Source organism: Rissa tridactyla, chromosome 1, assembly GCF_028500815.1.
Source record: "Rissa tridactyla isolate bRisTri1 chromosome 1, bRisTri1.patW.cur.20221130, whole genome shotgun sequence".
Lineage (NCBI taxonomy): Eukaryota > Metazoa > Chordata > Aves > Charadriiformes > Laridae > Rissa > Rissa tridactyla.
Genome location: NC_071466.1, coordinates 190,879,179 through 190,905,186, shown reverse-complemented (window position 1 = coordinate 190,905,186; position 26,008 = coordinate 190,879,179). Strand labels below are relative to the sequence as shown.

Genomic DNA, 26,008 nt, shown 5'->3' with positions numbered 1-26,008 from the left:
CAGCCGTAACCTGGGCAAGTGCACAAACAGGTCCTCTGGGCTCCACCACCTCCCGCTCCCTTCCTCAAAAGCCACGGACAAACTAAACTTCACTGCAAGAAAAAACATGGGATGGTGAGACAAATAGCTTCTCAGCCCAGCACTAGCCATTCGCCTTTGAGTGAGAAAATACTCAAAGGTGAAGTTTATTCTCCACTGAGTTTTCAGGCGATGAGATTACAGCGTTCAGTTAAACTTATACAAATACACACAAAACCTGGCTGTACTTGGTTTAAAAAAGAACATGAAGGCAAATGCTTGAAATGAGCAATTCCCTTAATGTTCACTGCTCCCTTGATTTCTAGCCCTCCACTCAAGTAAGTGACAGAATTTCGGAAGACCCGAAAAAGTGCTCCACCCAATGTGTGAATCTGACATCCTCCTCTTAATGCCCTGTCTTTTGCCATCTCTATAATTCTAAGTAATACCCAATGCTGCTATTAACAAAACTAAAAAGATGCAGAAAGAAAAAATAGGAGTAAAACCAGGACAGCAACAAAGAGGGGGTAATGTAGAAAGGTAGCAGGATAACACACAGACTATCAGCACAAAAATAGGAATGTGTACATTGATATCTGAGCTTCTGACCCCTTTGCTGCACTTATTTTCTCTCTGCAATTCTTTCCAACAACCTAGGGCTGATGCTGAGTTTGTCATCAGCTGATACCAAGTACCACAAAACCAAAGGAAGAAACGAGAAAGCACAGCTGCAAGGAAAATGGCACAGGAGAAGCAAATGGGCAGTAACCACGAGGAACAGGCTAAAACTTGGGATTTTACATTATTAAAACAATAGTAGGGCAAAAACATCAAAAGAAAAAAGAGCAGATAGCAACCACCCAGAAGAAGACAGCACTGGAGGGGAAGGAGACAGAAAGGGAAAAAATACATAGTGAGCTGAGCCACTTCAGTCTGTGAGGGCAGAGAAGAGTAGGGAAGAAGAAACAAAAAAATTCACAAGTAAAATCCCACTAGAGCTGAAGTATTTGCTACAACTTCTACAAGTAAGAAAAGAATTAAATGATAAATCACTAGATGATAAGCAATGAAATAAAACGAAGATAAAAACATCATACTTAAACAGTGATCTAGAGTTGAAGCAAGAGTTCCCCTTCTGCTTGAGGTCAGAGAGGCTACTGGAGCCCAGGCCAAAAATCAGCCACATTCAGCAATAGCAGCATGATGGAAAATGGAAATTCTGTGTCAGAAAGCAGGGCGAGGACTTGAGGTCCACAACAATAACTCTTCATGACCCAGCCTGTCATTACTACAGACTGGATAGTTGATAGATTGATTTTTCAGCAGGAAAAAAAAAGATGTGGGAACGTAACAAAGAGTGCAGAAAGTGTCTATGTGTTTCCCAATCCTGAAAAAGCAAAGTGTGAGAAGGAGAAGCCATATGCATCTGCATGGACAACATTAAACATACTGAGTTAGTCTCTGCTACAGACGTCCTTCAGCTATGGGAATTCCCTCATGGCAAGCAGGGTCTAGGAGATGGCTGCAGGACCCCATCACCAATCCCACCTGGCTGCTATGCCCATAGAATCATAGAAAGGTTTGGGTTGGAAGGAACCTTAAAGATCATCTAGTTCCAACCCCCTGCCATTTGTAGGGACACCTGCCACTAGACCAGATTGCTCCCAATCACTGTTCCCACCTGGCCACGATGCCCATGGGCTGGATGAGTGGGGCTTCCCCATCCCAAAGCACTCCAGGCACCCCAGGCCACCAAAGGATTTTGAGTCACACACAGAAAGTCCAGGCAGAGCTGCCATAACCAAAGCTGTCTCTTGGCCTGCTTTATGCCACTAATGCACCAGCTTGGCATCGGGATGACACAGAAATGACATCTCTTTTTCCTTTTTTGAATTAACTGTTTTGGTGTGCCTTGAAGAGATATGGCACAATCTCACCCAAAACGTTTCTGTGTAAGCCGTACAAATTAGATTCTAGAGAATACACCTTGAAAACTCCTCTTATCAGAGTCCTTGAAAAATCTAAATTCTCTTTTTTCCTTCCCTAGATTCAAAACTGCAGGCAGCCGTGGACTAAAGGCTGCATCTCTGCATCAGAGCTAACTGCCCCTTCCCTTCCCCACCCCATGGGCAGATTAACACTGTTTTACACTAAAAGTGTAGTTTCATATCCTGAAGGGAAAGGCAATGTTGTATTTCAGAATGTAAGAATTTATCAACTAAGAGATTTGTGTGTTCAATTCAAAGCTGAATGTGCTTAACACGTAATCATTGTCATCAATACTTAGCACAGAGGAAAATGTTTTTTACTTACTTCTTATTTACTGTATTCTACCAAAATAATCTAGGAAGTCCTCTTTCTGACTCAGCTGGACAAACCCACCCATCCTGGCCAAGCTTTCATACACTACCTCCATTACATGAATTCAATATAGTAAAAAAAAAGTATGCTAAACGAGTTTTTGCCTGCTGCTCACACCCACATCCCTTAGAGCAGTGCAAAAGTCAGATTGCTGACCGTGCCTGGGGAAGACTGAACTTCCTGTAAAAACGATGCACTTAGTTTCCTGAGAGGAAGCAAAGCATAAGCTGCTCAAACAATTCACCAGAAAGCTCTGATATCTGAGCCACGCAGTTACAAATCTGTCCTGCTAGAAAAATACAGTGTCACGTCAGTGACCAAGAGCTACGAGCACAAAAATTCAGAGAAACAAATGCATTAACGCAAAGGAGAAAGCACCAGATTATCTGAAGAAACAGGTCAATTGTTTTAAAGGGATGAAATTACCTGTAAAAGTTTTTTCTTGAGCTAAAATTCTGATTCTCCACTCTGTTCATGAAACAAGATATAAATCTCTATGAAATTATTGTGCCCAAACAATTTCAATGTAATAGAGGCCAGTAGCACCTGCAAGTCCTTATACTGCAGAACTGACTGAATAGCAGCAGAATACTGGGTTTTATCTCTAACATACAGAAAGGGAGTATTCTTATTTCGACATGTTTAAAAGCATTCAACATTGCATATGGAACCATTTTCATTCTCTATTAATAAAATAAAAATATTTCTTTCAACTTATAAAACTGTAATTTGGCCCACTGAAGTTTATTTAGTTCACCTTTTGTTTAAAAATACTTCTAAGTAGCATTTAAATTTGGACGAGGCCCATGCTTTGAATCAGTGCTTGCAACAAGGATCTTTTTTTCTGAAAACCTTATGTTTTGTCTTGTTTAGAAGACATGCTTCCCTTTATTTGCTGAGAAAAGAAAATTCTTCTGTACACTAATCACAATTATTTTTCTTTTTAATGGAGCGCAGTTACAGCAGTGAAATCTGTGCTGTGCCAACGTTATTCACAATACTGAAAAGTGTCCATTTTTACATTTAAAAACATTTTGTTACAAGGTTTTGCAGATAAGCTGAAGGATTTCACAGAAAAGAAACAGCATTTTAAGTGAAAGCATTAGAATTTGCAGTCACATGTATTATTTTTTTTTTGTCCTTTTACAATTGAAGAGCTATAAAAAGTCACAGCTGAGGCAGCAACCTCCTCTTACCCAAAAAGACCCAAAGTACAGCAGGAACCCTTGTCTCATAGCAAGGACAGCAACTACATCACACGCAAACAACCTTCCTTCGCCGCTTGTACAAGCCTCCAGCCCCACAAAAACATTCCTGTCATCATAAGCCACCGCAGCTCGACCAGGCTGGCGGTGGGTGAGCCAAACTGCTGCCTCCATCCCTTTGTGCTGTGCAGCTGTGCCGTGCTTGGGAAAGAGCTCAGCCTCCCTTCTCGCATTTCTTGGCCCCGAACAGAAAAGCTCTTAGGAAACCATTCAGACAACTGCCAAAAGGACAGAGCTGCCCTGGTTTTCATACATCCTTATCCACTCTACTAAAGATTCACGCCATCTGCCATTTTATTTGCACTGCTGCCATAGCCCTGCCACTTGGAGTTAATTCCAGCACCCTTTTCTTTACTGTTCCGTCAGCATAACTAGCTACGTTTTATTGTGTCATATCATTTTCTTAGACTGCTGGAATTACCAACTCACAATGAGAACATCTCCCTACCACCTAATATTCAATTGGTGGTAAGCTAATTTAGACAAAATTTCTTGTTTCTGTGCTGTGAGGTACTGCCAAGCCAAACTACTCAATCATCATCAATATTTTATTTTTAAATACGTCCTTTTTATTGGCATTCTCATTTTTGAGTCTTTAACTTTCAGGTTTTTCAGTAGCTACAGACTAAGACCAGGTTAATTTTTTGTTTATTTTATGAAAATTTAAATCTCACATAATCACATGACTCCAGAAGCTGAAATTTTCATAGAGTGTTGTAATATTTAACAGTTAGTTTGTGGTTTTTTCCCTGAATGCACAGTATCTTTTCATAAAAATGCTTAATTTACTGTTAATTCTCCAATAGTCAAAATACTCATGCTAATAAGGTTCACTGCTACTTACAACATAGCTTAAATGTTGATGTTAACACACAGAAGCTGGAGTGAACAGACCTTTATACTGAAGCAATTTAAAAACATTTCCAGTCAGCCTCTAAACACAACCTTCTTGTCGTTGCTTACAGGAAAAAGAACTCTTCAAACAAACAGCAAAAGGAGGAAAAGTGGGGAATAGAGAAAATTATGCAAACAGAAAAAGGAAAAATGGCTTACAGACAGTAACTATAACAGGGATGGGTTAGGCTTTTCTCTCTCTACTTTATAAAATAAATATGGGAAAGAGGATGCAGAACAATTTAATAAGAATAGTAACAAGCCTTCAGCACTCTTCCAACTTGGAATCCACCACAGTAACCACCACTTCTCTTTCTACTATATCACCAATCCATACCCTTTACTTTCTTTCAAAATTACCATAATTACTAAAGGATTTTTTTTTTTAATGATCAAAACTTTGAAGGGCCATTGCATTATAGTAATTGTGAAATGGATTTCTAACTCTGAGTTTAAGTTTTGACAGGAAAGTGGATTATTCTACGGGAACCTTTCCTGTGCAAGTCTTCTCTTCTTTTCTGTAAGGACGCCCTCCACAAATATCCAACAAAATATTGATAATGAGACCTAAACTTCTCGCCCTATTCCAGCTATCCCAGCAGAAGCCCTGGTGTGGATGCAGACATGATAATGATAGAAAGCTTTTGCCAGGTTATTTTCTGTTGTTCAAGGAGGGAGCATAGCACAGCAAATGAGGTCTCTGTTAGCTTGTTCTTCTCATGGAGCTAGAGTAGAAGATGCTGTGTAATACACAAATGATCAAAACCAAATGGTGATTTATTTAGAATTATGATTGACTTTGCTGATTAAATTGTAGGGAAAAGATTCCTCAGGCATAACACTACCCTACAGATGGGAAACAGAAAATCAAGTGGACAGAGAAGTAGATGAAGTAACAATCAAAGGAAAGGAACAAGAAGAGGGAGAAAAAAATATAACTTTAATTAGAATTCCTCCTTTAAAATGGTGCGTTGTTTTTTTTCCCTTCCATACCTTTGCAAAGTTACACACTGTCTTATTTGTTGTAAATACAAAACTCACACTAATTTCGAGTTTCCAAGTCTTGAGCACAGAACAGTTTACAGAATGGCTGTGATGAAGACTGTTACAAAACATGTAGAAGATCTTTGTAACTATTTCAGATGCATGAACATACACTGCTAGATACTTTATAGAGGGATTAGTGTTTAGTCCCACTGAAAGATCTATTCCCATATAAAAATATTTCTCAATACTGATTTTACTATATAAATACGATAGTGGCAATTATCACTAAAAAGTCAGCACACAGTACAAAGAATATATATTGAGGTAGGGAAATACTTTATAAAGTCATAGTTACAAAGTGAGCTAGGAAATACTAAATTGTTAGATGAGCCGGTGTCATTTAATAAAACTATATATATGACAACTATATGTGCATTACCCAAAGTTAGCTCTGTATCCTGCCTCACCATCCAAGTATTTTTTTACGTGACCTCTGTGAAAACTCAGTTTGATCACTGAGACAAAGCTTTCCAGGCAGGCTGATCCCAAATCTTCTCACCAAAACTTCCAGTGTCCTTCATTTTGAAATTCAAGCAAGAAATATTGTTCACTAATCTTCTGTATTTCTGAATTGTACAGACCTAAAAGATGTTCACTTTGGTTTGACAGTGCTCTTATGGCTAGTTTTGGTCAGTGTAATAATCTTTCACTGCCTTTCTGTTAAAATGTGAAATTTATTTCAACTTGCAACTTACAGAATGCAGTTAAAATACGCATCTGTCCTAATAAAGAAAGGAGATGGGAAAAGGTCCATGCTTCCTAACAGGCTGAGAGGTTTTATTTTTGGAGAAAGATGTATTTCAGAGCTACCCATACTTGAAGGCAGGCTTGCTCCTGCTCCACTGAGGAACGGGCAAATGGCTTGTGCTGTCTCTCAGGGGCAAAAACTTGCCCTGAAGGTCAAATCTGACTCGTAGGCCACATATTTTATAGGCTTGCCTAACAGTTTGCTCTACTTGGCTTGTCTCAAAAGCAAACTTCTTAACATTTTATGCAAACATTATACAACCTTAAGTCTGAGCTGTAAATCAATAAAAGCCACTTAAGCTTGAGGAACCTCTGCAACAGGAAAGAGTCTTTTAGTTGAAATTCTGCTGTAATTAACATTAGCATTGCTAAATCTTCCAGTTTTCTTTAAAATAGTGTCATAATATTTATAGCTTCAGATGAAAGTAAAAACATGATAATTGAGATACTGCATAGAATTTGAGGGAAGCAGGTTTAAAAGCAAAATTTAAGCCTCTAATTTTCATGGGTCAAGACATAAAACTCAGAATTTGAAAGCTCTTGTGTTTGAATGCTATGGGTTTGCATTTCATGATCACAAAATTTCAAGATCACTTTGCATCCAAAAACATGTTTCTCACATGTCAGAACACTATAGTTCATTTAAAAATAGTGAAGGCTCAGGTGGCAAATAATTCATCATTCTCTCAAATCAAGCCTCAATATTTCTGGAGGCCTACCTCACCAGTATAATGAGGTAACAAAACCAGTATTAGAAATAGCTTGAGTGACCACACCTGTTTGACGTTTGAATGTTTTTCAAGGACATCCTTTGGGTTTGGATCATGAAGAATTTTATTTTTTTTTTAAAGGGAAAAACAAAAAGCCACTACCACCACAACAACATGCAAATAGGTCATAGGCTCCTGTTTTTCCTTGTCCTTTACAAAAATACCTCCAGGGAAAGGTACTTCTGGGTACTTTTACACTGCAGATATTACCAGAATGCAGCACAAGTAAGTAGTATTCAGATCTTTTTTTCCTTTTTATAGCTATTTAAAGAAGAAAACTGTTTAACCATAATTACTTAGCTAAACCTTCTGCTGTGACCATGAGTCTCTCTTCATCTTTCAGTTTTTTATCATTAAATACAAAATGCAAAAGATTAAAAACTATTTTGTCTCACTGCATTTTGAAGAATTAATTTAATTATTTCGATGTACACACAATATAAAGTACTACTTTTCAGTTGTATAAACTTACTCCAAGTGTTCCACATACATGGCAGCAAATATAAAATTTAAAAAGAGAAAAACTACAGGATTTTTGCTATTGTTTAAGTTCAACACATTTTTGCCAGAAAACAGGTTCCTAAAAGTACAACTTGCATGATGATACTTTCATGCACTTAGTAATTTGGTGTTTTCTTTGCTAAAAATGGCTAACTGAATACCGTTAGTACTGAAAATAGCAGACTGAAACCACACTGACTCATTGGTTTTGTAGTATAATATTTCACGTAGAACACAGTCAGAGTTTTACTACTCTCCCTCTTTAAGGAACCACTACAAATATATTGTACTTTTCCCCCTATAGGAGGAACTAATCAGGAAAATAATATAAATATTCTTTCCCATCTAGGCATAACAGCACATTAATTCTGAGACAGTACCAATACAACAACAGAATATATTCTGAAATTAAGATACAATTTACTTCAGGCTCAAACACAGCAAGCACAGTAATCTCTACGTTACTTGAAGAATTTCACCTTTGTCTGGTACTGATGATTACTGACATCCAAACTTCCCCAGCCTCAGACCATAAATTCAGATGATGTTCTGTGAGTCAGAAGTAAGGTAAAACAGAAAATGAAAGGCTCCAGGTCATTCTGGCTACTAGTGATATGCAGAATACATGCATCTATCTTATGGTCATCTGGTGCAGTTTAAGGTTCTCTTTGAAGTTTGACTACTGCTCTGTAAATGGATCAACAACAGCAAGAAGTTTATTTCTCCACATGGAGTCACCACAGAGTATACAAATTCCTCACCTATTGCAGTCCATCATGAACTGCATTCCTTCAAAACATTCAACCTAGAGTCAAAGGGGAGAGGCTACGCAGCAAATATCTTCACCCCACAGCAGCACTGTTTACAAGCAAGGGACTACTAACTTCAGCGACACTCTGGTCCTTCCACAGGTGACTTCTGTAAACACCGAAGACCCAGTCTTAAACTCTGAAGACTGTAACTGTTAAGGATACAGCTAGCTGTGAAAATGCCTCTCTGCCCAGGAGAGGGTGAAATGAAAATTAAATGAAAATCCTATGGTTGTGCAACAATGACCTGTGAAATTCCCTGGATGTAAAAATGTCTCAGCTGATCCCAGAAATTCCCAGGGGAAATCAAAATGGTGAGAAGAAAAGGCCTAACTTTCCACAGAAGTCTTCCAGGTAGACACTGGAAAGACTTCATCATCTTCATCTATTAAAAAAAGGAGGAAGGAAATCTAAACAACCCCAGCTGAATCGTCAAGACTGAGGTGAACAGTAGCAAACATGAGCTCCAGTTGCGTATGTGTGCACCAGCTGCAAACTCCGATTATTTATTTGGAATACTGAAAATGTTTGGTCTCTTGATAGCACGGGCTTCCAATTTCTCATTTGTATGTGCTCAGCCTACTTCAGGAGCACTACTACTCATTCTTCTCCTCAGCTTCAACTGGTGCATCATCAGTAGGAATAAATTCCATGGGTCCTTCACAGGCCCTAGTACTTCTGATGCACAACACACTGACCTGCCTTGAAGCCATCTAAATTCCGAAATTTTGTTAAACAACATAATTTTCACTACCACTTTTATGAGATGCTTTATCTTGAGCGGCATGAATATTCCGAATATGCTGTACAACATACTCAGATAGCTTTCTTCCAGTTTATATAATCAATGTCATATTTCACTATTTAGTGGCTGAAAACTTGCTGTGGTATAACCCCGGTAAGCAGCTATGAAAAAAATTAACTCTTCCCCAGCCAAAACCAGTACAAAACTGTAGTAATAAATCACATTTTACCTCCTGTGTTGTGCTAAGGGAACTAGCTGATGCACAGTATTTTTAAAGAATATTTTTAAAAATTAACGCGTTGCCAGCTATCTTAGAGCTGGTTGGGAAGAAATTAAAAATACATCAGGCTCCTCAATAGGCATGAGAGGAGGTTCTGAGGACTTTTGGAATGGAAGTGGTAAGAGATCTGCCAGGTCAGGGGGAGAAAGAGAAGTAACACGGGATAGTTCTCTGCTGGGGAGAGGATTAGAAAATCTCCCTGGGAGAGGAGTTCTCAGGGAGGACCTTCACACCTCCATTATTTCTACTGGCCAGATTCTGCAGAGATTTATCTTTTTCAAGGAAGGATCTAAATATCAAATACTGCATTTCTGTATGTAAACATTGAACTGATTGAAGTTCTTTTCATTCATGGGCTCAGACTTTTTTATACCACTGTATATTTGGAACATTGTACATAAATCGCTTCTTTAACTAAAAGAATACACCTTTCAGAGTCAGCAATATATTTTGAATAATTTCCATTAATCTATTCTGCATGATTTCTGTACTCACACACTCAGTTACACTGCAGGAATACTGTATCTGTCATACTTTCCAGCTTCGAAGAGAACCATTTAAGTAATCTCAAGAACTTTGCACTATTTTTTAGACAGAATAAACACAGTCATCTGAAATCACACTAATTGTAAGATGACTATGCACCATAAATTTGCCAATAAAAGATATTTGTATTAATATCAAACAAAAAGAATAGTTTTAACAGCAGATTATCTTCTTATTGGCGAAAAAAGTCCCAAACTGCATAATTTAAACTACGGAAATCACTCGCTTAGCCAGAAGGAAAAGGGAATCTCCAGACATTAAAATTAAATAAATAGCCATGTATAGTAAAAATGTCAACATAAAAACACAGAAAACAGAAAGATAAAAATATCTAGGTTTATATTTCAATAAAAGAAAATGTAATAAAGAAGAATGTAGTAAATAGAACAGTGGGCACAAGAGCATGTAAAATTGTTTAATCCCCACAGAGCTGAATGAAGCATCCCTTTCTGTGAAGAACCACTCCTATCAGGAGGGTGTTTCATGGAGAAGAAAGAGGCAATTGAAGCTAGGAAATGATGGATAGTGATGACCTTTCTATCTGTAAAACATGGGCATATTTTAGGTATTTAATCTTGAGAATTGGATTATTATTAATCAATTATTCATGACAATTTGAATCTATGGTAGATGTTTTTTGTTTTCTTAAATATCACCTAGCTAAGGTCCTGCTTGAGAACTGGAAAGGAGATTAAATCCTCACAAGCAAATAGTGTTCGAGATTGGCATTTTCTTCCCTCCTAAACATTCCTTTCCCTACATAACAGCACACATTGATGATAACCTAGTACCCTCTGTAAAAATTCTGCCTAAATATCCTTAAATCCACCTTTATAGCCTTTTTTTTTTAAAAAAAAAAAAAGGGGGAACTCCCTCCTTTCCCAAAGAACAAAGCAGGGCATTGTGGTAATGTGGAGCAGCAACAACTCCTATGGCTTCGTTCCTATAGCCATAGGTTACCCTGCTGCATGTTTTAACATCCACTCTTCCTCACTTGCTAAAGGTGAGTGATAACAGAAGCGGAACATCTCCATTACAGATCATACAATGAAGATAAGCAGAAGGTGTTTGCAGATATTTAAAATGCACTGCTGAAGAAGAAGGAAAAGCAGATGCAGCTATTCTAAGGCTAAGATCTTTTGAAAAGCAGAACCTCTACAAGCCTGAAATAAAATGCAAAGTATGTGTGCATTTATAAGGAAAAGGAATAGATTTCAACACTGCCTGGAAGAATACCCGAGATGAAAATTCTAAGGTTATCCCAGTTTGGAGGAACCACTATGGAAAAGAGACTCTCCCTTACTCAGGTTCTAAAATGGAGGCTGTGGGTAGCAATGGCCTCCTTGTGAAGAGGAAAGCCAATTTAACACACCTGAAAACACCAAATATTTGGCACTTCTTCCTGTTCTCAAATACTCCGTTGAAAAATGTACACCTTATTTCTAGTCTAACTGAACTTCCAGACATTACATCTAGTTCTCCCTTTGTCTGCTACGGTTGAAGGATTGTCTTACCAAATTTCTGTTCGTTGTGGTATCGTGCTTCTTAGGGACTCGGCAAGCCCCTCTTTATCCTCCTTCTTAACACTAAACAGATTGAACTCCAGGAGTTTTTCCACAACAAGGCATGTTTTCAACTACTCCAATCATTCCTGAGATATTTGTGGTTCTCCCCTGACCCTTCTCCAACTGAACGCAGTATTCCAGTAACGGTTATGCAAGTGCATTAACAATTAATACAAAAAGGCAATATAGCCATTTTCTTCTTATTTAGCTCTGCCCTGTTTATATGTCAGTATACCGTAACCTCTTGACTCTCTAGCTCTCTTCAAAAGCGATTAACTCTTTGGTTGAAGCTTCCCGTAAGATTACCCATTTACCCAGGATATTATGAACGTATGAATTTACCCGAGGGGGAGAAGGGATGCTCCAAAGGAGGTGGGGAAAGGGCTAATCTGGGGGAAATAACATCTAGAGATTAAAAAAAGGGAGCTTGAGAAAAGGCCTGCAAGGGCAGGGCAAGGTGAACTGAAAACATCTTACTGTGGAAAACAGGGGCAGCATTTTAGTTTATTGATGTTGCCTGGTAAACTGAGTTCACAAGTGCAAATGAGAAATCATACATAATGAAGTCATTACAGAGTTTCTAACACTGGACTTTGTTGTTGGTGTGCCAATAAAACTGACTGATTAATCTACTTCCATATAACAGCGGGATAAAACAGCTGCAAACAAGGAAAACCTTGGAAATTAAATGCTGGAAACATTTATGAAGTGAGAACTAAGGCTAACACAAATGGAGTATGTATCAGCTGTGGGGGTGGAAAACAATCTGCATGGGGAAAAAAAGAAACTGAATCATTAGGATAGTGCTGAATAGCTGTTAATACCTGAGAAAACTAAAGTATGCCCTCCCTAAAACAATTTAAAGGAACAGTTTTAAAATAGACCATAACGATCAAAACATTGTTTATTTCTAACCTCAAGCTTCCTTCAATATGCAATATTCTGCAAACTTCACTCTGGGGGGGTAATAGATCTGGTTGAATCACAGCCATTCTGAGCTACAATACTTGTTATTTAAGATGAAATACCTAATTAATGTTGGTGAAAAACAAGCTTCTCTTTGCTCTGCTTTTTCTATTTTTCAAACTTGAGTTACTAAGTAGATCAAGTTGTAAAACTTCTGCAAACTACAAGAAGGACTTGTAATTGAGCCAAACACTGTTCCTCATTTTATTTAAGCAGAACAGCCTTTCCTACTCACAGCCAGAGCCCAAAAAGAAGCAGAAAAAGAAGCTGCTTTAATTTCATCATTTTTGTTTCTTCCATCTAGAGGACTTTAAAGGTTAAAAAAAATCATGACTTTGAAACAAAGAGAGGATTGCATCATAGCAGCCACTCAAACATGTCTCATCAGCCACCACTACACAAAACTCAGTTACTAAGACTAGGAGTTTTAGAAACTTCCAGCTTTCACCTAAACTTGCTTTTCACAAAGGTAAAACTACTAGTGACTCCAGGAGGAGCACACTTAAGCAGTACATTATACCTACAAATTTTATCCTACTTTTGCCCTTTTTCCCGGTACTTTTTTTAATTCAGCAGCAGCAAACCCTCACATCCAAGAGACATAACTGCATATAACCGTCAAGTGACTTTACCAGGGACTTGCACAATCTGCTGCAATTTCTACTATACATTGAAAAAATTTGTCTTTTCCTCTCCCACTTCCCAGTGCAGCCACTACAGTACGTCCTTGAGGTGAACCGGTTTGAGGAAACACAGCACCACCCTACTGTCCTTGCTCTTTTCCTCCATAGTTCAGGCATGCCGCTAACTTCTAAGAAATAAAACTGCTTTCCCACGGATCTGGGTTTATTCCCAGCCTCTAGGAAGAGGGAATGAGAAGGAAGCCATTCCAAAAGGACCAGATGCCATAGGCACCTTCCCATGTCCTCAACACGAGCACAAAGCAATTGCTTGTCCAGGGACAGTTAGATCTAAAATAATAATCTTTTGTGATTAAGTAAACTCTCAAGCTGTGCAGGACAGAATTATTTTTAAATTGTGAGATATATATCTGACATGCTAAATTCAAGTTTCCTGTAAAGGATCTAGATAACTATTCAATACATTAAGGGTATAAGTGTTTGCTGGGATTCATTATTCAGAAAAAAGGATTAACTAAGATTTGAAAAGAACTTCAAATGCTAAGACAAAGTTCAGAAGCTGATTGGATAGATAAGATTAAAAAAAATAAATAAAAAAAAATCCCAACAACCAAAAAATCCGCCCAAACCCCCAGATAACTCTAAAGAAAATCACCAGTTATGACAACAGCAGGTTCAGAAGTATGAATTTACACCACTGTGTACAGTGTAGTACGTGTGCAGCGTGAAGACAGACTGACCCTGAAGTGTGCGGTCAGACAACGATCTCAGAGAGCTGGAGCACCACTCAGCATTCAGTCCATTTGCTTTCTGAATACACCCTATAATTAAGGAACAGTTTCTCATGCTGCCCCTCCCTTGAGCAACTAACGTTCAAGCATTCACAGTATTTCAAAGCAGTATTAGCTCTGGCAGTTGACAGAAATATTTTCGCCTCAGGAGGGTGCAATTGTGGATGATCTTTTGGACAGCATATGATCTTCAGTTCAAGGCAGAAAAATGAGAATAGTCTTGCATACCTTTTTATGTTTTAAAGCGTCCAAGACACACACTAGGAATGTGGACTTGTAAAAACTAATTAAAAACCCCCACAGTTCCATAGCATAGGTCTAAAACCTTGTCTTACAGTATTCTTCTAGTTCTGAAAGGAGTAACTACTTTAGGACTAAAAACTCTATAAACTTACACCTGACCAGCACTCTGGAAGCAACTGCTCTCAGCATAGTTTAACTCTGCCACTTAAATGTACAGCCTGAGAAATTAAGGGCAATGACACCTAGCACAGCTGCATACTGCAGCCCATGTGCCTACTAAATATACAGATCACATTATGAATGCTAAGAATATAACATTAAGGTTTTAAAATGTAGAGGTCTATATTATACTGCACCACTCAAATCACACCTTTCTTTGAACTGGTTGCTTATGCATGCGGACAGCAGTCATTCTGGGAAATAAAGTCGGTAGACGTGCATTAGGGTTGCAACACAATTGCATTTGACACACATTTAACTGAGTCAACAGGCAGTATCCCGTTACACGGCAAAAGCAAGCCTAAATGGCAGCAATTTGTTCTGGAAATACTTACTTCTGATGAGGTCACCATCAGTGCGATTTCCCCAGACAGACTGGTCTTGTATCTCTGGTTGTGTACTTTGGTTACTGGAAGGCTGTTTTATGTCTTTATCTCCTGCTGCAGTATTCTCTTGGTCGTTTTTTTCTAAGTCAAAAGAAATTTCAAGATATTAGTTTCTGTGGTATTTTTCCTCTATGTGAGCAAAATTCATCTTTGAAAATTAAAAACAAGAGGCCATAAAATATAACTTGTCTTAGCATCTCATGTAGTTTCCTTAGAAATAATTCCTAATAAAATTGATTTTCAATTTGTTTTCTTGTCCAGATCAAAACAATTCCTCTTTAAAAGCATCTTTTTGTCATATTGTATTTAATCATGCAAAATAACACTCAGCAGCTTTTGTAACAACAGGTTACAATTGAGTTTGTTTATATTTAGTTACCTTCCACAAAATCTTCAGATAAAAATTTGAATCGCTTTGTCACACAAAATTTTTTTTGCTCACGTACATGTGTCTCTGTCATATAAAAGCCACAAAAATTCCACAAATGTCTGTTCTCTATTATTTACTTTTGAACATATAATTAAAGACAAATATTGTTGAAACTTCAAAACTAATTAGTACAGAAATTCAGAAAATTCACTATAAAACAATTCCCTATTTTTCATTGAAAAAAAAGTAACCTTTTAAAAGCCATTCCTAAATAAAAGTTTCGCCTATGATGAAAGGAAAAATTATTTCTTCTCTCCAAGTATATACAAGACACAGGGAAATTTCCATGTTAAGGTTATTTGAGGGGTTCTTAAGCTTATTTCACGAGATAGCAGATCTTGTTTTGATGACTTTGCCAGTTAACAGATGCAGACCTGCATTTTCTCAAGGTGACAGCTTTCATTTTCGCCATCATTAATGTTTTAATAGCCAAATTCACGTACAAAAATCTTTCTGTTCTTGATTGCTACAGGTTTTTCCTACTGGCTTTCAAGGAAACATTTCCAAATCTGGAATTACTTTGTTTATTATTCACAGTGATAGATTATCAGTTTATATCACTTACTAGAGGGATCTGTAAAACGCTAAGTATCTTCAGTCTTGAGTATTTTTTGAGTATACATACAACATTTAATATTTACAGTAAATCTAAACAAGCAACTTCTGAAAAGTCTGTTAGCTCCATTTGTTTCAAACGAGAACGTGTTTATAAACCACTTATCACAATGTAATGATACCGTATCCTCTAGTAACGCAATGATTCCCATCCCGGGACACAGAAAAACCACTTATTGCTACCACGACATATTAAAGGTTAGTTTCTTTACGTAACCAACGGCAGTTTGATTTTAAATCCTAACTTTCTGCCTTTGTTATCCACCCTATTAAACTGAGGCATTGAACATCACTCAAAATAATATATGCCATATTGTATGTATAGCAGCATGTGCCTTCAAGCACTGCTGCTCCCCTTCTATTAATTTCCACCTCTGAAATGTCTGACCCAGCCACCTCTGTGGTACGTCTCTCTCAGACCTCCCTCCCATCACCATTTCTTCAACAACTTGTCAATATTTCCTCAAGCCCATCCTGAGATGAACCGTTTCACTGGGATGGGCGCAAGGTTACTGAAGTGGCTGGGAAGACAGACATTGACTTCAATGAGTTTTGCATCTTGCCCTGACGACTTAATCTCATCTAGATACTCATCCTAGCCAAAAAATACCCCAATTTTTTCAACCCCTTTGACAGACACTAGATACAAACTATTTCTATCTGATATTTACCAGATACAAATCTGACTGTATTGAGGTACGATGATTGTGCCTGTCCAGTGAGGTATTTAGGTGCAAATATGTTTCAAAAGTGTTCGAAAAGTACCCTGAAATAGTCTGAGTGAAAATGAGTAGTGTCCTGGAGACAGCTACTGTAAAAGAAATGCAAGCACTATACACTCTGCTTTCCACGCAGAGTAAGCTTCAATGAGCTATTTTAAGAGATTTTGCTCTTAAATTACGTCACTGCAGTAACACCACAAGATTACAACAATATCTACCCTCCAGTACAAAACCAGAGAGTTACTGTATACAGTTTTCTTGTATAGGATACAGCTTTGCAGAGCCCTACTATTTCATGTAGTAAACAATAAATGGCTCTAAGGAAACATTAACATTAATATTATGAGGCTCTCAGTGTTCTAGATTATATTTTTATTTAATAAATTTGAAGGAATGCAGAATACAACCAGTCATCATAATTCATAGGGATTTAGTTTTCATTCCTCTGCTTGTTTTGTGTTCAGTATCTTTTTCTCTCTTTTTAAAATTTTTTTACTATATAGGTAGTATATGTATTTTTCATGTTTACTTTTATTATTCTAGCTGGATATGGTAAACAAGCAGTCAAAAGCATGTAAACAATATTAAGAGTTAACAAGAAAGACAAGGCACTATTAAAAAGTCAAAAAAAAAAACAACCCACCAAGGTTGCAATTGAACACCAAACAATTTTGATAGGTAATTTACAACAATTAACGTTAATTGAGTACACATTCTTTGATCTATTGAATTCATACGAAGACTTCCCCATGAAAGTTCATAACAGAAACCTACACCAGTGACATTAAACACTTATTTGATATCTTACTTTGTACTCCAGAATGACCCACCGCAGCAGCTGATCTCCTGGCAGATGCTGCTCCGCGGGTGTGGTGGGCTGACCCTGGGCAGCAGCCAAGGACCACACGGCCGCTCCTTCCCTCCCCAACCCCCAGCGGGACAAGGGCAAAGAATATAAAGAGCACAAGCAAGGAAAATAGTGGATTGAGATACCCTTTAATAAATGAAGAGAAGAGGAAGAAAAAACAAAACACGTGATGGAAAAGCAATCACTTACCACCTCCCACCAGCAGCCCAAACAAGTCTCCAAGCAATAGCTACCTCACCCCAAAACCTCCTCCCCCCAGTTTTTATTGCTGAGCATGATGTTATATAGCGTGGAATACCCCTCTGGTCAACCTGGGCTAGCTGTCTGGGTTGTGCATCCTCCCAACCCCTTGCCCACCCCTCGCTGGGGGAGCGGAGTGGGAAAAGAGAAAACCTTGGGGCTGTGCAAGCACTGCTCAGCAAGAGCTCAACCACTGGTGTGCCATCAACCTTGCTGTATCCAAAACATAAATCCCAAACACGGGAGCTGCCACGAAGAAAATTAACTCCATCCCAGCCAGATTTAATACTATGTGGCTTTAGAAAAAGTAGACCTTAAGCTACATTTATTTAAGATTTTTTCATACATCACTTCTGATGCATCAGAACACCAAAAATAGACAAACACTGGTTTCCTGATTGATTTATTTGTTTTTTCTTGAATGTGCATCAGGTCTCAGTTTTAGTACAAAGGAATTTCTTGGTTATTCCCTTATAATAAACAGCTGATGATGGGATCATAACTTTTTTTTATTGTTTTTTTTTTTTTAATTCTAGAGGTGCAACTACAACATACCAACTACAACCAAACACACATGAAAACAGTCTCAAAAAACCACTCTTGAGTCTGTAGTTTGTTGATCCCATTATTTTTGTGTTAGGTGCATAAGAAGAGTGATGAGTAGTTTTTGAAAGATACCACATTTACAGGTCCAGTAAGAATCCACACAAAGACCATAACCTTGTCTGATGTGCCATGCATGTGGCAGAGTAGTTTTAATAAAGCCTGCAGCTGGCACAAATATGAATGGTTGGATCTGGCTGTAGACGGGCATGGCCAGATGCATCTCCAAATAAATTTATAACACTTCTCCCTTTTAACCAAGCTTAACCTTGAGAATTTTTATGTAATGCTTCCTCAGTATTTTAGCTTCTGCTTCCTCTAGTACACCCTTCCACTCTCACGTGACTAACCTCCAAAACTGACAGACAAGATGAAAAGAGATGCTCTTCCTAACAGTTCAAATAATGGAAATAAAAGACTCATTATGTTCTGAGTCTGGCAGTGTTGAAGTAAAAATCCAACCTCTCTTTAAAACCACTGTAAGTTACTCTAAGTCACGTCAGAAAAGCAACACATTCTTCTTTACATACCACAGCAACCTGTGTGGCTGCGTACCTCTCCTAAATGAATGGCAGTCCCTGGTCTGAAGAGCTTCTAACCAAAAGCCCCGCAGGAGTGACACCCACACAGAGCACCCTGCGATTTATCCTGAAGGTAAGCATGGGCACACACTTTACTTGTGCAGAGATTAATGCAAGTTTAAGGTTTAAATAAGGAAGAGATACAACATGCTGGCAAAGTATAGAATTGAGATGGTTAACACCCCAAATCATATCTATATTACAGACAACTGGTAAGCTGCTTAGTGAAAAAATTTTAATCGCATCTCAAAATTAATGTTTCATGAAATAAGTGAACAAAGTGAACTCCTAATTTTTTGTTATTTGTAATTATTAAAGTATATATAAATCACTTTTATAACACATACATTCATTTTACCATAACCTTGTTATATTTATTTTTAAAATTACACAGCAATACATGTATTTCATAGAATGAAACTTTGTTTTCACCATTGAGACTATTGTAACATTGATTTTTAACTCCTGTTTTAGTCCTGAGCATGTGCCTCTGGTTACATATATTTCTTTGTATCATGACAAATATATTTTACAAGACTCCACCAACAGAATAGTGGCAGCACTCTGAGTGAGCAACAAGGCTACTATTACAATAGCCCTATCAAAAAGCAATTGGACAAACAGCCAGAACTGTCAGGAAAGGCTTATGTATTGCTAAGAAGGGTATACAAGGCAATCTCTCCAGATCCCTTACAATCCTGTCCTCTATGCTTTTATAAAGTTCCTGGGATATAGGTCAAATTCATTCCTGAAAATTTCTTAGAACTTCCAATGAAGTATCCTTTTTTTCAGAGCTATAATTATTCTGTCTTTCCCTATGATAATGTAGAGCATATTGAGTGGGGGTCCCAGTAATAAGCGAAACTGGTAGAAAATACACAAAAAAGATAGGTAATGGATGTACATTTGCAGAACACATCCCATAGAGCTCAACTCTTTGACAAATAACCACCTTTTCATCTCCAAGTGCTCGTCCATTTGTACATTCACACTCTGCTGCCCCTTCATGCCCCACTATGTCTCTTTAAGTTTACACAGAAACAGGTCTCACTGTGTTCAAACATGGCACCATACCTCAATGCATCAGTACATATGTAATATTCAATCCCTGAATATGCAAAAAAAAAGGGAATAAGTACCCACATTAAGTGGGTTGCACGTCCTCAGAGTGTGATTGGCGGCTGACTTCTATTCATTAGATGACAGATAAACCTATACACCGACTCATTCGTCCATCTCTTCCAAGCATGTGAACTCTAAGAATGCTTGACTAGCAATATAACAAACTGGACTTGAGAAACAGGTTTAGAGTTTGTTTATTGACACAGGGATACTGTGGATGTAAAAGGAGTTAAAAATTCCATTGCTGCAACAATAGAAGGTTCTGTTGCTATGGCACATTCATTTTTTGTTCACCAACAAAGTGGTGGATGGCACCAAATAACAAGTTAAGCAAAAGCAACTGCTGGGAAAGGCTTCTGGAAACCTGTGTGCACCAAGGAGAGAGGGATAAGCAGAACGAGCTGGCACAGTGGAGTCATTGCGACCTCCAAAAATGCAAAGATGGGAACACTCCAACAGTTTTATTGTTGAAGGGACGAGGAATGACAGGAACACAGGGCAAAGTTCACTTAAGCACCTGAACTTGACCCAGTTGGTGGGATGAAAACATGAATCCTCAGAAGGCCCAAGTTATCCCTGAACAAGCAGACGCAGATTTAAACATACATGTGCAAAATTCAAACCATCCCAAATGGAATTTTGTCCTTCGAAGCAAAGAGAGTAATTATTAAAGTGAAGAAAAAAACCAAAACAACAACTACAAAAGTAGGTCTATGAGGAACAAAAAAGTTGAAGCATGTTTCCAAAAAGAAAGAGAACAAAATGGTTCTCTGCCTCAAGCCTACGGCGGTAGGGAGGGATTGAAGAGCATGTGGCAAACACTGCATTTCTAACATTTCCTTTGTTCATTAATATCCTCGCTGGCAAGGAACCACTGAGGATGCTATTTCCTACCAAAAATTCCACTGTTCACAACAATAACACAAAGGAACCGCGATAATACCAGGTTCCACAATGCAACCATTAACTGTAACACCCACCAGCTACGTCATGAAATGCCTAAAAGTTTTAGGCATTTCACATAGCAAGAAAGTTCAGCTGTGCTAGTTGTGTAACAGAATACCTATTCCAGTTCATGATTTGCCTGAAAGAATCTAATTTCATTGATGACTGGTTGTACTATATAATTACTATTCATAATCTGCAAATTATGGAGTTTGAAGCCTCCATTTAGATGTTGGATTGTTTTAAAAACAAAATACATAATTTGTTTTTATTTCATTTCAGTAGCTTTCACTTAAAAGTCTCATTGCAACTTTCAGTGGCCTCAAAAACGCCACTGAAAAATTCAGGTCTCTTAAAATTAGAGCAATTCAACTGAACTTCTTGGAAAGCTCTTACACAGAATTTTCCAGGTGCAAGCTATGGAACAGCTATGAATATACTACAAGTTTGACAGCCCTGGACAAATTTCAGTCGTGATAAATTAAAAATTAATAGCAACATGCAAATAGGTATTCTGCACTATTAAAATCATTTAAAAGTTCAAATGCGTAAGCGAAAATTTCTTTTCACAAATAATCACACCTATTGTCCACTAATTGTCATGTGGTTAGTTACAAATTTATGTCATTCATCCAACAATGTTTCACATGTGTACAAAACTAGTTTCACGTAAGTGCTAAGCAATAGTCAGTGGCTGTGGCTGTATTAGCAATAGTAGGAACCAATGAAAGTGGGCCTGTACAGTGAAAGAGTTGATTTTAAGAGCACATTCCATATTACACATGTTCCAGGGGCTTTCTACTTTGGACTAGCTCTCAGATTTAATCTCAAAGACTGAAGGCCCATTAGTGGCTGGAGTGCATTAGGCACATTCCTGCAGCCCATCTTTTAGATTATTTTGTCCAAAAGGAATCCAGCCCAGGTCGTTCCCCAGGATCACTCCACAATGCAAACCAAAGAGGGGGCCAACAGGAGATTCACTTCAAAACCGCATTGCTGATCCAAATGAGAACACCAGCATAAGCATTGCTGGATGCTACTTATTAGGAAAAAAGAAGTGTTTAAAACAAAGAGAAATCTAACTTCTGAGGGCCTGGAATGGAATTTGAGAAGAATTATTCTGATATAAAATTAGCCTATGAGATGGACCAAAAGTATTTCAAATTTGATGCAAGACCTTTACAGTCAGCTCTGTGAAATACAAGCCTATCACACCCATGTGGACATGAATCACTGTACTGGAACGGCACGCACGTGAAACTGAAAGCAGAAGTATATTTTTATGACAAACTAGTGTTAGATACATATAAAAGTTTGAGGGATTTTAGTCAGTAATGTTCAATAAATGCCTCAGTACTGACAGACAGCAACGAAACAAATTAATACAGATTCACTCAACTCTTGTCAGACTGCAAGTGGGAACACAAATATAGAGGAACTCTTTGGTAGGTCTGAGCAATCTGAGTGCACTGGTTAACCGTTAAAATAAAAATCTATTACTCGTAACACTGAGGCACTGCTGGTAAAGTGCAATAATTATGGTGAAAGCAATTGTTGCTGCCTCAAGAATGTCCAAACATTCCCCGCAGTAAATCATCTGTCGCCCCATCTCATCCAGCCAGCACGTTCCCTTAGTGGTCCTCATCATGAAAACAGTTCAGCACAGAAAACATGAAGAGGTTCAAATCACATTCTTGAAAAGGAGCATGTGCTTTTTGTATTTTTCTGAATAGAAGTATTAGTTGCTGAACATTGTTTCTTCAGACACCAAATCAGAACTGCAACTCCATCCAGCAACCGTGACATGATTTGCACCAGAGAGAAGGGTCGCTTATAGAACTGGACCCTTAATAATCCCACTAGACTTCTCCATCCTCATCTCCCACCCTATTAAAAGAAAATAAATTCTAGTGGATTTTCATCATCTAAAGAGTTAGTAGAAAGTTCTTATAGTTGAAGTGCAATTACCAGGCTCAATTTCATAATAGGTTTCTTATTATTTATTATTATTTTATCTATTGTCTTGCTAAATATTATTCACTTGTTGGTCTAGGTTACATTTAGTTACCAACAAGCAAAGGTAAAAGCATTCCAAATACTTTATAGATGACAGTCCTACATTTTCTAACTATAGTTCCATGTTCATCGAATTTCTCTCTTGCATTCCATTGGTTAGTCAATGCAGAGGATTTAATGAAAAAAATAGGACCATAGTCCAAGCAATAGTCACAACATGACCTCTAACATATGAAAAAATTTCCTTAAAGCAGAGAGGCTAATGCTCACTAATTGTCACATTCCTTGCTTAGGGACATTATTTTGGCACCTACCAGTGGAGAAAATAGTTGATCATAGCCAAATTGAAGTGGTATGAGTGTAGAGATGACACTAGTCACTGACTACATTACAAAGCACACAGAAAGGTGTAGTCATAACTTGATTCCAAGGCCTGTGGAGCTACAGGAGAAGAGAGGCAGCCTGACCAGGATCTTGAACAAGGGTGCACGAGTAGAGTTACACTTTTGGAAGGATGTGGCAAAAATTAACTAGATGTTTGCAGAAATTAGGTTAAACCTTTCATCCTGCAGTCTGTACCTTAGAGCACCAGATTCCATTGGCACAGATGATGGTTTAAAGACTGAAACTGAGTGTTGACATTGCCACAAAAGAAGATGCTGTGATTTCATTTGCTTTCTCCTATAGAACGCTAATTGTGTAGGGGCAAAGTCCAATAATCTCACAAATATTTATGCATTAATTCAAAAATGAACCAACTAGGAAGAACAGTAACAGGGGATTTGTTGAGAGAGCATGTTGGTTAAAGTAACGCACACAAATTCTTTTAAGTTGCGAAAGCCGGTGCATGCCACATCTGTAGGCCGAACTGTGTCCCAACCCACAGTTTTCACCATCTCCACAACTGATGTCTCTCCCTGCAATCTGCCTAAGCTTTATTACTTTTGTCTGGTTTTTAATTAGGTTGTGGGATAGCTATTTGCTGAATATTTAAAATTCAATTGAAGTTTCTTTTCCTTTCATGGAAAAATACAATTCAGCTTCAGCATCTGAATGTATATGATAGCAGCAAAGGCAGTACTTTGAAGATCTGAATTTTTTGATGATACCTCACAGAACTACAGAAGAGAACAGAAGTTTGTTCTCAGGATTTTCTCAGGTATCTATACCAGTTAAACAAATATGGAAACATATTAAAGTTTGCTGTTACCAATCAAAAAATCTTCTCACTAGAAGGCACTTAGTAGTTTATTACACATGCAATACAAGCCATTTTTTTCTGATTAAGGAACCTTTATTCCTAGGTGGACACAGATGTCAAGTATCTCACTGTAAATATACAGAGTCATCACATAAGTATGATGTGATGATTCTAAGCAAAGTAATAATTATTTCAAATTATTGCAGTATTATTATTATTCCAAATACCTCTAGTCTATTTCCAGAAATAATATGAATTTCAACCACAGCTTTTAAAATTATTGTCAAATTCTACTGAAGTCCATGTACTTTTGGATGTCCTGGGGGTAGTATACCAAGTGTAGGGGGTGCTGAAAGTCCCAGACATATTATCTCAGATCTTCAGTCCTGGAATATCTGGACTACCTTACCCTGTAACCACACACTGCAAAGCTGACAACAGAAATGCTGGAATATAGACTGGAAATGTTATGAACTCACCTCTTCCTCTTTCCACCCCCATTTCCCCAACAGACTTAGGCTAGAAAAAAAGCAACAAATATCCACAGTTATCCTTACATCTGAGTTCATTAGAATAAAAATTATGTATTTGAATAAAGAATTCTGTAAAAAAAACCAGCCTTGTCTTTCTGTGAACTATACACATGCTTTAAAACTGAGTGTGTGCCTTGAAAGGTGTGGCCAGTGAGCAAACCTAAATCAATATATTACACTTGTTTGTACCTTGCTGATCCCTAAGAAAGTAACTTTATAATCCTCCACCTCAACAGCTGTGCGCTGTAATTGTGTCATTCAGATTTTCTGCACGTAACTCGTCTATGGAAAGATCAGTATTTGTTTCCTTACTTTTCATAAAATGCAGAGCATGTATTGAAAACCTTACAAAATGGAATCACATAAGACTTTATTTCATAGTGAAAACTCAGTTTAAAGTGGCACTGTGAGAATGAGACGACTTTCCAGGCTAGTTAGTTCACTGAATTACAACTTCAGTAACTTTGATGTATGGCCTACATGCAGAATTTAACCAGTGTGGCCACCTGATCACATGACAGTTAAAAACAACACATTGAAAATAAACATGTGTCGCAGATACTGATGTTTCTGGCAAAAGCGTGATTCTAACAGTTCAGTTCTGCATGCTTGATCTTCTGTATCTAATCTTTTATTATTATTTTTACTGTTTAGAAGTTATGAGTCACTCTCTAGGACATAAAAAAAAAACAACAACCCAACAATAAGATAAGTATAAGCCAATTTAATATGTCTCCCTGCCAGAACATTTTTTACTTAGCTATGGATACTTTCTGGTTTCTCAAATGAGACTTCAACTTTGATTTCACATAGATACTGATTTTTCCAAGTTGCAAAAACAAGACTGCATCTTTAATCCACAGTTGCACAACTGTGTTACCAGGCTCTGCTCCAGTTAACCAGTTATGAATAAAGTTTACAGTTTTTGAACAAGCTTATTTTTCTGTTCTTCAGAGACTTTTTAAACTCCTGTCAGAATTCTGGAAAACAAAGCTGTAGCTGTAAACGAAACAAAATAGTTAAGTCTCATCTTCACAGACCAGGACTCAGGACGCAAAACTATTTCCCTATTTTGAGGATAACCTGCAATACATCTCGTCTAACTTCCCTCCATGAAGGTGAACAGAATATCAATGTATTTTGTCCAACTGTAAATACAAAATAATTTAAAGAATTTCTCTTCAAGATTAATGTACTTTTAAATAACCTTTTGAACAGCTGGTACAAAACAAGTTAATACTCTCAGAAACTGGTTTTAGCTGCAGCATCACAGAGTAATCTAAGAAAAAAAACAGCAAAGTGACCTCCAACCTGACCAACGCTCCTGGATCAACCTTT

The 26,008-nt window shown here is 37.8% G+C and overlaps 1 protein-coding gene across 3 annotated transcripts in view; it reads right to left on the bottom strand.

Moving 5' to 3' along the window:
- The window catches only part of MDFIC (MyoD family inhibitor domain containing), a 53,583-nt gene that overhangs the window by 24,748 nt on the left and 2,827 nt on the right, over positions 1 to 26,008 (bottom strand). For all 3 annotated transcript variants that reach the window (XM_054193577.1, XM_054193569.1, XM_054193588.1), the window contains exon 3: positions 14,744 to 14,875. In XM_054193577.1, the coding sequence (XP_054049552.1) occupies positions 14,744 to 14,875 (132 nt within the window). The remainder of the gene's footprint in view (positions 1 to 14,743; positions 14,876 to 26,008) is intronic.